Below are 14,318 nucleotides of genomic sequence, written 5' to 3'. Positions count from 1 at the left end.
ATTGTGAACCCACAATTAAAGTAACAGAACCAAACCATTTGACATTGGATGGTGGCCTTTTAATAATCGCAAGATGTAGACCTTTCAGCAAGTCTAATTTGCATAAAAAAATTACACTCTTCAGCACACAACTGTTAAAAAAGGAAAGTTGTGTTCTCCTTCACATCATGGTTGTTCAGTTCAAAAGATACAAAAGCATAATAAAAAAGGAATAATTTGATACATGCAGATGTGTCCATTTTTCACCAATAAAACTATGCCAGATACAATAAAGGAACTCCTTTGTTCCCTTATTTTTTAGCCCAGGAAAAAGGACTACTCCATCAGCTCCTTCAACATTTGATCCTAATAGAAGATCAAAATAAATCTCATTTCCAGGATCTGCCAGTGAGGGAAACTTCAATGCCTTCATTTTAATACTGATAGCTATAGACCCTAGCCCTTATTCCAATTTCATGTATTCAGAAAATATATCTAAGAATGCATTAGACCAATTGCGTTGGCTTCACTGCTGCCTCAGATCCCTTTCTCATATCTCTGGCATTAAACCAAAGTAAATCATACCTACAGGAATGTTTTAGGCTATGGAAAAAGTGATCTCTTCTTAATGCAAGATCAATGAAATATAAAAGGTTCTTCTATAGCCTAGATGACAATAGCTTTGTGGTCTTAGAAATAACTTGAATGCTATTTAGTAGGAAGAGAAGAAAAAGATACAAGAATGCCCAATTTAGGTTTCAAAATATGGGTATCATGTTTTTTTTAGTAGTGATAGAATAACACAGCTAAAACCCTTCAGTCTGGGAGTCCAACTAGGTAACTAGTCTCCATTACATTCTCTTGGCTAATACCCCAAGGGACAAAGGCAGGTGTGCCTTCTTTGTAGGAAATGGAAACATGCAGAGATACCTCCCTCACCCCACAATCACTATCCCACTGTGAGGTTTCCTTATGAGTTAGAATATCTATTGCAATCCAAAATGTTTATTTGTCACACGTGTCTCTTCAAATGTAGAGAGAGGTGATCTGAACGTGAGAAAGCACGTTGACAGAGGTGACACTTGAATGGACGCTGTCCTGTGTGTTTACGATAATGGCGAGTCAGCTCATCTGAACGGGCAAATTTCCAACCACATCCTTCCCAAGTGCAGTGATATGGCTTCTCTCCTGTAAAACAGATAGTACCACTATGTCCTTTTGCTATCATTGGACCCAAAGAGGGTCATTATTTTAAGTTACACAGTTAACATTCATACAGAATTTTGAGGAAATAAGCAGCCCCAAATTACAGGATCTCCCACTTCCTCCTACCCCAACACAGGGCAAGGGGGCCAACCACATAGTGCAACATCCAAACTTTAGATATTCAGCAGACACAGCAGAAGACTCAACAGACGAGCAATTGCTAAGATCCCAGAGCAGAGGATAAAATGCCCCAAGAGCCAACGTACAGCTACACACAGCCTCTATATCTTTTTTTCTTACCTGTATGTGTGCGAAGGTGAGCCTTGAGATGGGAGCTCTTGGTGTATGTCTTCCCACAACTGGGATGACTGCAGATATGACTAGCAGGCCGCTTGTGGGACCATTGTTTGTGTCCTTTCTTAGGCTTGGCTATGGCTTCTCTAGTAGGTGACGGTGGTTTCCTGAAACCAAGGAGTGGCAAAGCATGGAGAACAGAATCTGTCTGGTACATTTGAACTCGGGCTTGATATGGGTTATGGGAGAAAGGATGGTAACCATTCAGCAGACTGCAGTGTGGCAGCTGGGAAGCCACTGCAGCTGGTGGAAACTGATTGTAAGAAGCATGTTTGCCTAGCAAGTGAGGACTTGGCTGTACATAGGCTTCACAGGTTACATGATAATATTGCCCGAGAGATTTTTGTCTGGGCTCCCTGGGCTGTTGCCCTGCTGCAACAAGAGACACAGGATCTCCCTGGGCAAAGTGTGGCAATTGATTGTTGGAAAATACTAGACTCTTATTGGGCTCTATTATATCCTGGGAATAACTGGCTGGGATCGGGGCACAGTTCACAGAGTTCTCTTTTAGCAGGAACTGGACTTCCGAGCTTGAGGAACCAGGAACTTCTGCAACCTTGAGGCTTCCTGGGAGCTTTTTGCTGACTTCCTCCTCAACTGACACTGTCTGACAGACAGCAGACACTGAGGTCTGGTCCTCTTGGTCAACTCGAGAAAGACTGGCATTTTGCCCTGAGGTAGAAAAATTTTTTAGGAGAAAGTCAAGGTCCCAATAGGCTTCCTCATGCTCCTGCTTGACATGTTGGATCCCTTCAGGTTGGTTTGACTCCAAGAACTCCAGAGATGGAGTTTCGGGGCAGTCTTCTGTCTTCCACCACTAGAAAGCAAGTAAATAGCTCATGAAATAAATTGCATTCCAGGTATGAAATGCAGGTAGAAGCTGGTGGGAAGTAAGCAGATTCTTCATACATTGTAGTAAGTGCCTTTCACTAATTGAAAGACAGAAGCAGGTTACAAATGTTCTGATGGATGAGCTTCAGAAACCAGGGCATAGGCTGAAGCCTGCATCAAGGTAGAGATAAGAAGCCCATTATCACAAGACTGCATAAGTTTCTGCCTTACAGTTGGGAGAGGCTGAATGTTAGTTATCTCACCGGGCCTTAGAAACAGGCAACAGAACCATTTACTACTCAAGAGACTTTTTTTCAGGCTGGTTCTTAGCATCCTATGGTTATTCTACTCTAGATTTTCAAGGACTGCAGATTAGAAGAGTAGAATATCCAGCATTTATTCTTTGAAGACCATCATATCATTGTAAGGATTGAGTAAATACAGTAGAATAAAACTATTTATGATCTGTATATTATTATAACAGGGTAATTAATACAGAAGCAGCAATTTATTTCATTTCTTCCCAAAATTGGATCCGACACCATAAATACAGTATCTCCACTGCTTATATTCAGGCTCTGACCTGCAACTATAAAATTATGAGATGCTAGAAAGGAGAAATTAAAAACATGAACTCTATGCTATAAATGCAGATAAGACTAGGAAAACTTAGTATTAAAAGCTAATTAACATTATAAAACTATTTTGTGAATAAAAACTCTTTACATACTAGGTGTTATGTCCCGAGCCTTGCAAACGGCTCGGGCGTTTGCAGGCAGTCCCGGGCAGGTGCAAAGCTGCCCGGGACCAGACAGGCTGTCGCCAGCGCCGTGCGCATGCGCGGGTGCTGGCGCGGGAAAAGTAACCCATTTACCCGGGAGTTGCCTATATAAGAGGCTGTGAGGCGTTTGGGCTGAGCTGAAGCCATCTTCCTGTAAGCTGAACGCTGAATAAAAGAACCTGAGAACTCCAGCTGCTTCTCGTGTCTGTTTTCCCGCCAAGGACGCAACACTGGCGACGAAGGTGGGATGCCTTGCACTACCTGGAAAGGAAAAAGTGTAAGCTTACCCAAGGAGTCCTGAGCGGCGGAAGAGGAACGGTGTTGACTCAGCAGCTGCCCGCCAATCCAGTGCGCATTCGGGGGTAGGCTGGCTGATAGACCCGTCTCCTGAAGATCCGAAGATGGCGAAAATCGGAAGGCTTGCGGAATTCGACGTCTCACATCCAGAGCGGTGGGAGTCCTACGTATCCAGAATGGAGAACTACTTCAAGGCAAACCAAGTGAGGGAAGATAGCTTGAAGGCTGCCACCCTGCTTTGCGCTTGCGGCCAAGACGCCTTCGAAATCGCAGAAAACCTTGCAGCACCTGTTCCAGTAGAGTCTGTAAGCTACGCAGACCTGAAGAAGCTGCTGAAGGACCACTTCCACCCCAAGGTGTCCGTTATCTCATGGCGCCACACCTTCGAGCAGAGGGATCAACGGTCCGGGGAGTCAGCCAAGGAGTACATCGCCGCGTTACGGAAGGCCGCCAAGCCCTGCGAGTTCAAGGACCTCGAGGAACGACTGAGGGACCGATTCGTGTGCGGGTTGAGGCATCGAGAGCTACAACAGAGACTTTTCGCTAAGGAAGAATTATCCTTCCAAGACGCTTTAAGGGAAGCCACCGCGGAAGAAGCAGCAGGCGGCGCCGTCAAGAACATGCGGCCGATCAGAAGCAGTGCAGAGGGTGCGTCCGTGCACCAAGAAGACGTCCGACGAAACTCCGAGGAGGATCCGGACGAAGAAGTCGACCGTCTACACCCCGCGAAGGGAGAAAATCAGAAGGAAAGCTCTTCAGCTCCGCTCAAGTGCATCGGCTGTGGAGGTCGCCACAGGAGAACCGACTGCAAGTTCCGCTCCGCTACCTGCCGGGCATGCGGCAAACAAGGGCACATTGCAGCTGTGTGTCTGGGCCGACGAAAGGCACAACCTCAAGAAGAACGCCTGAAGGGTACCAGAGTCCCCAGCCAGAATAGGGTAGGTTTTTGCGCTTCGCGTAGAAACATTTGTAGGACAGGCACACACAAGCCCATGAAGAAAAAGCTGTCACTCAACGTGAAGCTACAAGGGGTTCCATTATCTATGGAACTAGACACAGGGTCCGCCCTTTCCATCATTTCATTGCATACATTTAGGAAGATTTGTTCCAGTAGTGGGACTAAGGCCAAGTTAAGGCCTTCTGATATTGTATTAACTGATTTTCAGAACTCAAGAGTGTGTGTTAAGGGGGAGGCCACCCTTAACGTGCAATACAAGAGTTTTGAAGGTCCACTAGACTTGTTAGTAGTAGGGGGTGAAAGAACGAGTCTCATAGGACTCGATTGGTTTGAGGCCCTGGGGATACACGTCACAGGACTCAACAGCTTACAAACACTCGACCTACAGGAAGTCTGCAAGGAATTTGCAGATGTTTTCAGCCCCCAGCTGGGCACATTCAAAGGACCACCTGTGTCCTTAAAGCTAGACCCCACTGTCACTCCCATTAGGATTAAAGCAAGAAGGGTCCCTTTTGCTTTAAAAAGTAAGATTGACACTGAATTAGACAAACTAATCCAACAAGGAATCCTAGAACCTGTTGATTCCAGCCCATGGGAGACCCCCATTGTCACGCCTCTAAAGGCAAATGGGGACATTCGCATTTGTGCTGATTACAAATGCACACTCAATAAGGCATTGCAGCAACATGCCTATCCTGTTCCTGTGGTCAGTCACATCCTGGCCTCTCTCAAGGGGGGGCGTGTTTTTGCAAAGCTTGACCTAGCTCAAGCATATCAACAGCTGCCTGTTGATAATGATGCTGCCATAGCTCAGACTATTGTGACCCACAGGGGAGCCTTTAAGGTAAAAAGGCTGCAGTTTGGAGTGAATGTCGCTCCTGGGATTTTCCAAAGCGTAATGGAAAACACACTACGAGGTATACCAGGGGTCTGCCCCTACTTTGACGATGTCTTGATTGCAGGAGACTCCACACACATTCTAGCTGAAAGGCTTAGGGCTGTCCTGTTAAGATTCAGGAAATCAGGCCTTAAGCTCAGAAAAGACAAATGCAAGATTGGGGTGCCTTCTACTGAATTTCTGGGATTCAAAATTGATGCTGCTGGGATTCATCCTGCTGAATCCAAACTAACTGCTATTTTAGAAGCACCCAGGCCAAAGTCTAAGGCCGAACTTCAGGCCTTCTTAGGCCTCCTGAATTTCTACAATTCTTTTCTTCCACATAAAGCTAGTGTAGCTGAGCCTCTTCACAGGCTACTAGACAAACAAGCTGTGTGGCTGTGGTCACAAGCACATGAGGCTTGCTTTAAAGAAGTCAAGGCCTTGCTCACTTCTAACAGTGTTCTTGCACATTTCAACGAGTCTCTCCCTGTGTGCATCGCTTGTGATGCATCCCCCTACGGGGTTGGAGCTGTCCTGAGTCACCTCAGGTCTGATGGAACTCAGGTTCCTATTGCATACTACTCCAGAACATTTGTCTTCTGCCGAGCGCAACTACGCTCAGATAGACAGGGAGGCTCTGGCTGTTGTTGCTGGAATTAAAAAATTCCACGATTTTCTATATGGCAGGCATTTCACGGTCTTCACTGACCATAAGCCTCTGCTGGGACTGTTTACCACACGTAAGCAGACTCCCCACATCATTTCCCCTAGAATGCTTAGGTGGTCTATTTTTTTGTCTGCATATGATTTTTCATTACTCCACAAGCCTGGGAAAGAAATGGGCCATGCTGATGGCCTCAGTAGGTTGCCTCTGCCAGTAGTAGAAGCTGACCCCGCGCCAGCTGTCAACATTCTATCAATCCAAGCTTACCCGAGCTTCCTCTTAGTGCCAGGGATGTTACCGCTGAAACAGGTACAGATCACACACTTTCACGTGTCCGCTCCTGGGTCCTGTCCGGGTGGCCTGAGCACTGCCCTAGTCCTGAGTTTCAGAGTTTCTGGTCCAAAAGGAACGAATTGTCCCTTTCTCAGGGTTGTTTGCTTTGGGGAAACAGAGTTGTCATTCCCACCTCAATGAGGGCTAGGGTCTTAGAATCCCTCCACGAGGGTCATCCTGGCATTGTTCGTATGAAGGCTCTTGCACGCAGCCACTTGTGGTGGCCTGCTTTAGATAAAGATATTGAGGCTAAGGTACACGCATGCCACATGTGCCAACGATCTCGCCCAGAGATGCCCCAAGCTCCTGTGCATAAATGGGAGGAAACACAGTCCCCATGGTCTAGGGTGCACATTGACTACGCTGGGCCCTTTCAGGGCCAGTTCTTCTTGGTCCTTGTTGACAGCCATTCAAAATGGCTTGAGGTTGTGCCTGTCTCGTCCACCACCACTGCAAAGACTATTCAGGTACTGAGGGGGATTTTTGCTGCACACGGGCTGCCAGATGTCATTGTGTCTGACAACGGCCCTCAATTCACCTCCTCCGAATTCCAAGCTTTCTTACAGGCAAACCTGATTCGTCATGCCACATCTGCGCCTTTTCACCCATCCACCAACGGTATGGCTGAACGCATGGTGCGCATCGCAAAGGACGCCTTGAAGAGACTCACCTACGGGGACTGGCATCACAGGTTGGCTGACTTTCTCCTTTCTTATCGCACCACACCGTCCACTTCTACAGGGAGAAGTCCAGCTGAACTTCGTTGGGGGCGCCAACTTACTACGAGACTTGACCGGTTGCATCCGGACAGACTGCCTTCATCTACCTCACATCCTAGGGCACCTAGACAACTACTTGTGGGTGCCCCGGTTTGGGCTCGCAATTACGGGCCTGGTCATACATGGGTCCCCGCTTCTGTGTCCAGGATCACAGGTCCTCTCTCCTACGAGGTTGCCCTGGACAACGGTCGTGTCCTGCGTCGGCACATCGACCAACTCCGCTCTAGGCGGGACTTTTCTGCTGAAACTCCTGGGTCTTTTCCAGGGGGGGAGGGGGACCCTTTGGAGCAAAGGGAAGGGCAAGAGCTACTGCCCATCGCCACTGAGGGAGCCACAAACGGCTCGTCCCAAGGTTCTGCAATTGCTCCGAAAAGGAAGTCTTGGAGCTTACCCACACAACAGGCACTCACGCCTACTCCAGCCAGGGAGTTACCCCGGGGGCATACTCACTTTCCACACACAGCACACAGCACTCCAGCAACGGAGGATACCCGGGGGCATCCCAACAAATCATTCCCCGCAAGAGAGCTGGCACACAATGCCCAAGGTTGGCCTGACCTTACCCCAAATCCTACAGGGGGTCAAACATACACAGAGCTAGTCGAGGAACCAAGTCCCGACTACAACACCCCTAGCACAAATCAGGGGACACCTGAGTTTTGGGAGAGTACAGAAACCCACACGAGCCCAAACACAGAATGGGGTTCAGGGAATAGACAGCCTCCTGACAGGTCTTGGACTGACCTAGGGGGTTCTACAGAGACGCCCAGCAGTGGCTATCACTTCAAGGGGCCTGAGGGTCTACAGCTAGGTAGGACAACCAGGTCACAAAGCAACAGAAGCCCTGGCCTGACGAGCCCGGTGGGCAAGCAAGCAGGCCAGGCATCGGGGCACAGTCCTTGGAAGACACCAGGGCACAGTAGAGAGAACAGGCTCATGCCTCCCTCCAGTCAGGGGACTTATGCCAGTAACCCAGAGCTAAGAAGGTCACAGAGAGCAAAGAAATCTCCTAAGTACCTAGAAGATTACATAACATTGTTGGCAAGACAGAAGCCAGTAAACAGTGGGAACACTGGGGAGCAAATTGTCGTGTAAAATAAATGTTGTATGTTGATAGTAGTTTTAGCCCGGGGGAAAGGGGTGTTATGTCCCGAGCCTTGCAAACGGCTCGGGCGTTTGCAGGCAGTCCCGGGCAGGTGCAAAGCTGCCCGGGACCAGACAGGCTGTCGCCAGCGCCGTGCGCATGCGCGGGTGCTGGCGCGGGAAAAGTAACCCCTTTACCCGGGAGTTGCCTATATAAGAGGCTGTGAGGCGTTTGGGCTGAGCTGAAGCCATCTTCCTGTAAGCTGAACGCTGAATAAAAGAACCTGAGAACTCCAGCCGCTTCTCGTGTCTGTTTTCCCGCCAAGGACGCAACACTAAATATGATGCCAAAGTAACATATATATAACTCTTATTAAGGTTATGATTGGTAAAATATAGAGGACTAAAAAAATCAAGCAAAGAACATTTAAATAAGAAGAAAACACTTACTGGGACCCTAAAACTTAAAATAGTACTACTAATAAATAGTGTTTATTATTAATATTAATAGTGTTAATAATATTAGTTTCCTGTGTGAAGCAATGGCAACTAAAAGACAATCTGCAACTCCTCTAGGGATTATTACAGTTCCTCTACAATAAGAAAAGCAAATCAAACTGTTCATAGAACCAGGGATACTGCTACCAGTATTAACAAGTAGAATTATAGGAGCAGAGTGCAAGAGGCTATAGGAAAAAAAATCCAACAAATTTGTGACGTGGAGTTTCGGGTTTCTCCAGGTCAGAGGGACAGATTCCCATCCTATTTTTTGAATTCCTTGTTTTCCTGTTCTGTTTTTAAAATAAGATCAGCCTGAAGATGAATACTGCACACCACATGCCACATTTTACTGGACCTGAATATATATTTATCACTCAACTATTATTTTGTAAGCATGTAATATTTTTCTTTATGGCTAAACTACATTTTTTAAAATTAATAGTATGGTTACTGTACAAAAACATAACCATATGTATACAATTTACAATATAGCATTTCAATTAAGATATAACATCTATAATACAATGGCTTCTGCTTGGAATTTGGCCATTTTAAACTACACAATGGCTATGTTTTTTTTCTTGTGACTTCTGCTTTCCTAGTGGAACAAGACCCCTTTTCCTCCCTACCACCAGTAGAACCTTAATCCTACCACAATTAAGAGTCAAAGGACAGGTGATAATTGTTTGCAATTTAGGCAGACAGTATAAATGTCTCTTCTTCTATACAGTTTGTTCCAGTCAAAAACATGGAGAAACTGACTTTAAAAATAAGCTATGATACATAATCAATGTAAGACTAATAAAGCTATGCATGCATTGCAAGCTAGCATGAAGTGTGAATTCAGCTCTTACAATTAGCTTGTGGTTTAGCCAGTGTGAGGCTTAAAAGCATAGCACTGTACTCAGTTTAAATCATGATTTAATTATGAATAAATGTGTCTTACAAACAATAAATACGGGCAATGAGAGAAGGGCCATTTTGTCCCTTTCACATTGGTTACAGGATTATATCAATAGCTGTGATAATCTCCAGCTCCAGAAGACTTCAGGGAAGTTCCTTCTGAGAAGCATTATATCCACTGATTCTACCCCACTGATTAGACTTTAGCTCTGACTAGTTGTGTGGGTCATTTACCAGGTCTGCACACATACATCTCTTAATTTAAGGTGAGAAAAACATCCTAAAACTACATGACATTATCTCTCCCAGACACACTTATAATCATGAAATATTTACCTAACATGCAAACTTTCTACACATTTTTGGACTGAAGCTTGAACAAGCACAAGCACTCCAAAATCACCAACTTCTATTTATTTAATTAGCATTATATCCTGCCTTCCTTTCAGAAGGAAAACCTGGTGCCCAAAACTTTCTGTTCGACTACTTTCTTTATAATGGGGTAAGACCAAGAATGTCTGCTACTCTTTCCACCATCTAGCTAGGGGAACTCCTAAAATACAAAGGTTTACAATACTTTGCCAGATCTGTTCTGGAAAGGAACCTTGATACTGTTAAGAAACAGCCGTGGTCCAACTGGGAGCCAATACTTATTAGCACCTTTCCTCCCTTTAGACATTTTTAATTCTTACCAGAGGCCACCTTGAGCCAGCATCCCCCACAACGTCTCACCTGGAAACTTTCAGATTGTATATCCTGGAAGTGGTTAAACCCTCCCAGGATACCAGCTGGGGGTAACACAGCCTCCACAAAAGCCATGGCTTATAAAAAGCTATATTCCTGAAAGAAAAGAAAAAAATAATAAGGTAGTATCACATCTCTCAAATCTTTGCTTACTTCTAGCTACACACTTCTTCTTAGGTATAAAAATTTGCTGTTACTCTCTCATAAAAACGTCACCCCTTCCTTTCCTTATTCAAGAGCAAACCTTTTACTTTAGGTGTTACCATCAATATTTTTCTTCTTTTAATTCTTTCCTTCGTTTGTCAGTTTGAACAAGACAGAAGACTAAATGAAGCTACCTAAACCAATCAAAAGAAGGGGGTGTGACTAGTGAAGGAACAAGCTGCAGCTGGATTAGGATTAAACATAATCAACTTGTTTGCAGCACATTTATTAGTTACTTTCTTTAAATAAGAGAGATAAGGATGAATTCACAGTTCAGTCAGTAATCACCTTTCATTTATTTATATTTTATATATATTTATATAAATTATATATATAATCATAGGTTATTTATATGAATTTAGTTTATTTAGAAAATAGAATTATTACCAATAAAATATTATTTTACCCCTTGAAAGGAATAATGTGGACCAAATAGTTCTAATCTGGACTGTTGTTGAAGTAAAAAAAATAGAGCAAACTATAATATATGTTATATGCATGTTACAAATATAAGAACTAAAGGAAGGCATATAATTTGCAATTTTCTAACACTTTCAACAACCGAGGTTATTAGTAAAAATATTTTTCATAGCTATTTTATTGAAAGGGGGAGAGAAGATTGTTTAGTATCTAAAAACTACAATTTAAAACCCACCAGCAGTCATATGTACCTACTCAGAAGTAATTTGTATTAAATTTAGTTGGATTATATTCCAATAAAGATTATATAATTGAATCTGAAAGCCCTTTAAGACTTTGTGCAATACATAATGCAATTTTTAAAATATACCTCTAAATACCTCACTAACTTCCACAGGCTCTAATTACAGAAAGTTGATAAATAAAATTATAGAGTTTTGGGATGTCTCTAAGAAAACTATCTGCAGATCTAACAGGCAGTGAATCACCAGTTTTACATATGCAAATTTAAAGTAGTCTGGCTTACTGAGTTTTGAAAGAATTTTTCTATACCCTCTAGCTCAGTGGTTCTCAACCTTTTTAATGCCGTGACCCCCAACTGGTCGTAAGTCGAGGACTACCCAACCGGTCGTAAGTCGAGGACTTTCCCTGCCCGGGAGTACCGCACATGCATGGTGCCGCCCCCTGTGCCAGCCGAGGCGTAGCTGGCAAACGGCACAGACGGAGCAGGCCGACCACCGGCTGGGCCACCAGCTGGCCCAGCCCAAGGGAGGTAAGGCACCCGCCGGGCCCCACGCGTACCAGCAACCCTCACAATGCCCACCGGCCTCCCACCTCCCACTCCTGGCCCTCTTTTACTTACACTTTTAGTAGTTGCTCAGCAGGGAGGGGTGGAAGCTTCCAGACAGCTCGCCTTCGCTGCAGACAACTTGCAGCACCGTTTGCAGAATGGGACTTTTGGCGGGCTCAGCAGGGCAGAGACAGCTTGGACAATTCCTATTGGCTTTTGAAAGCCAATAGAATTAGACTCTATTCACGAGAGTCTATTCTATTGGCTTTCAAAAGCCAATAGAATAAAAGGGAGTAGCACAGCTAAGGAAAAGGGGGAAAAAATGGCAGATTGCGTTGTTTAGTGACCCCCGTGAAATGGTTGTTCGACCCCAAATGGGGTCGCGACCCACAGGTTGAGAACCGCTCTTCTAGCTCAAAATACCATCAGGCTAAGGTCATGACTGAAAGGGAATCTTGAAGCAACATTCATAATATAGAAGGTGATACAGTATTGTATAAGAAATAAAAATACATACTCCATTGATTATAAAGGAAATGAACCTTCATAGCTCATATTGTGCACACTATCAGAAAAAGGCTACAGGCATGGTGGGGGGGAAGGGTGTGGAATTTTATTTGTAAAATCTCTACAATGGTAGATACTGTATCATAATCACAAAACACCCATTTCCCTGAAGCGGACTAATGAGTTCTTTTCCACTATTTCTCTTTGAAGCCCCCTAAGTGCTCCCTACCTCCCCAGTTTAGTCATTTTTCTGGATAAGTTACCATATTAAGTTTTCAAGAAAACCCAGCACTTAGGAGAGTTAATAAAACTAACTATTGGATTACAAACCTATGGCCCCCAGCCCAGATGGCCATTTACTGTACCTGTGTGCTTTACTACTTTTCATATGTTAAAAGTCTTTAGAAAAGAGTTGATTTCTTTTCACTGGTACATGGAGAGCAATTCTCAGGATATACGATCTTAATCCGTGCTTGCATATGGAAACTGAGAGATAATGGCTTCGTGACTAAGCATGCACTTGGAAGGAAGCCCTCAGTTCTTCTGACATGGCTGACTCTAATGATGCCAGAAGTAAATGGAGAAGTCTTCCGAAGTGTGTGGACTCTAACTTCATCTTGCTTTCCCCAGCCACACCAGCCTCCAGCTGATATTTTGGGCTCCAACTCTGCTCTGTAAGGACAGGACATCCAAAAGCGTGGGCAGCTTTCAGTTGGGCAAAAGCATAAATACAGATTGATAGCTTGCCTTGGTTTTGTATTAGGAGGTCTCAGGGGGTCTGGCAGCAGACTCTGTTCTGATACAGTATTGAGGCCTAACATTGTTTTGCCATTGAGAGGAGAGACACCTTAAAAAGAGGATTGCATGGCCCTTGCCAATGAGACTGAGAAGGAAAATCAGTCATGGAAGGAATAAAAGTCTTAAGGCAGGGGGCAGGCGTAGACTAGCAAACTAATGTGATTCATTTATGCTTTAGTATGAATGCAGAAACATGCAGGAACTGAGTAAACTATGGTTAGGCAAACTCTGTGAACACAGCAATTATATGAGGATGGAGAAAAGTTCCTAACTTCAAACATGCATGCTTGGGTTGAATTCTGTGTCTTTAATTATTTTGAAAGGATAAAATAAATGTGACCTGGCATAATACTAAAATGTGAAAATGTGGTTTGCCATTATATTAAAAGCTCAAATTGGGGGTGAAAAGATGAAGGGAAGAAGTGTTTATTTTATACAAGGTGCATGTATAACATTGATACTTTTGCAGGATGCAATCGGGGTCAGTCACTGGGACCAGAGGTTTAGTCTTCTGAGCTTTTGGACTCATGCTGGAGTCCTTCCTCAGAGAACTTCTCTCTAGCAGAGTGTATTATTACCCTGGAACACACACATTTCCCTTCATTCATTGATACTTTTCCTCTTTGGATATGTTGACTTGCCAGATTGTGAGAAAGATATTTAGATTTTAAAAATCATTACCTGAAAAATATGTCATTAACACAATGAATCAAATATAAGTCTAGATTTGGCCCAAACTGACCATTGTACAAAAAGGTTTCTACCCAAGAGAAACATAAAGAATGAAATGTGCTTATACTCTTTAGCAAGACCAGACTTGGAATAGTGCATCCAATTTTAGTTACCATAGTACAAAAAAGATATTGAGACTCTAGAAAGAGTACAGAGAAGAGCAACAAAGATGATTAGAGGGCTAGAGGCTAAAACACAGGAATAACAGTTGCAGGAACTGGGTATGTCTAATCTAATGAAAAGAAGGACTGGTTAATTGTTCTAACTGTCAGGAAGTTTCTCCTTAGTTCTAGGTTGCTTCTCTCTGGTTAGTTTCCACCTGTTGCTTCTTGACCTGCCTTCAAGCATTTTGAAAAATAGCTTGACTCCCTCTTCTTTGTGGCAGCCCCTGAGATTTTATCATGTCCCCCCCTTGTCCTTCTCTTTGTTAAACTAGACATAACCAATTCCAGCAACCATTCCTTATATGTTTTAGCTTCCAGTCCCCTAATCATCTTTGTTGCTCTTCTCTGTATAAAGCAATATAAAATCAGTGTAGAAGTGTGTAAAGGAGGAGGGGACTTTTTATCATGCA

The 14,318-nt window shown here is 44.1% G+C and overlaps 1 protein-coding gene across 3 annotated transcripts; it reads right to left on the bottom strand.

Moving 5' to 3' along the window:
• Positions 1–37: 37 nt before the first annotated feature.
• LOC120310783 (Krueppel-like factor 1) lies at positions 38–11,799 on the bottom strand. 3 transcript variants are annotated; one of them, XM_039349559.1, is made up of 4 exons: positions 11,780–11,799; positions 10,282–10,389; positions 1,486–2,356; positions 38–1,167 (listed from the first exon to the last, which is right to left on the bottom strand). In XM_039349559.1, the coding sequence occupies exons 2-4, from the start codon at positions 10,366–10,368 to the stop codon at positions 992–994; spliced, it is 1,134 nt and encodes a 377-aa protein (XP_039205493.1). In that variant the 5' UTR covers positions 10,369–10,389; positions 11,780–11,799; the 3' UTR covers positions 38–991. The 3 variants fall into 3 exon arrangements, with proteins under 3 accessions (XP_039205493.1, XP_039205492.1, XP_039205491.1); XM_039349558.1 differs by lacking the exon at positions 11,780–11,799 and adding an exon at positions 10,538–10,591; XM_039349557.1 differs by lacking the exon at positions 11,780–11,799 and adding an exon at positions 10,557–10,585.
• Between the last annotated feature and the right edge of the window lie 2,519 nt (positions 11,800–14,318).

Source organism: Crotalus tigris, unplaced genomic scaffold (assembly GCF_016545835.1).
Source record: "Crotalus tigris isolate CLP2741 ecotype Arizona unplaced genomic scaffold, ASM1654583v1 scf7180000018298.210817, whole genome shotgun sequence".
In the NCBI taxonomy this organism is placed as follows: Eukaryota; Metazoa; Chordata; class Lepidosauria; order Squamata; family Viperidae; genus Crotalus; species Crotalus tigris.
This window is presented reverse-complemented; position numbering and strand designations above follow the sequence as displayed.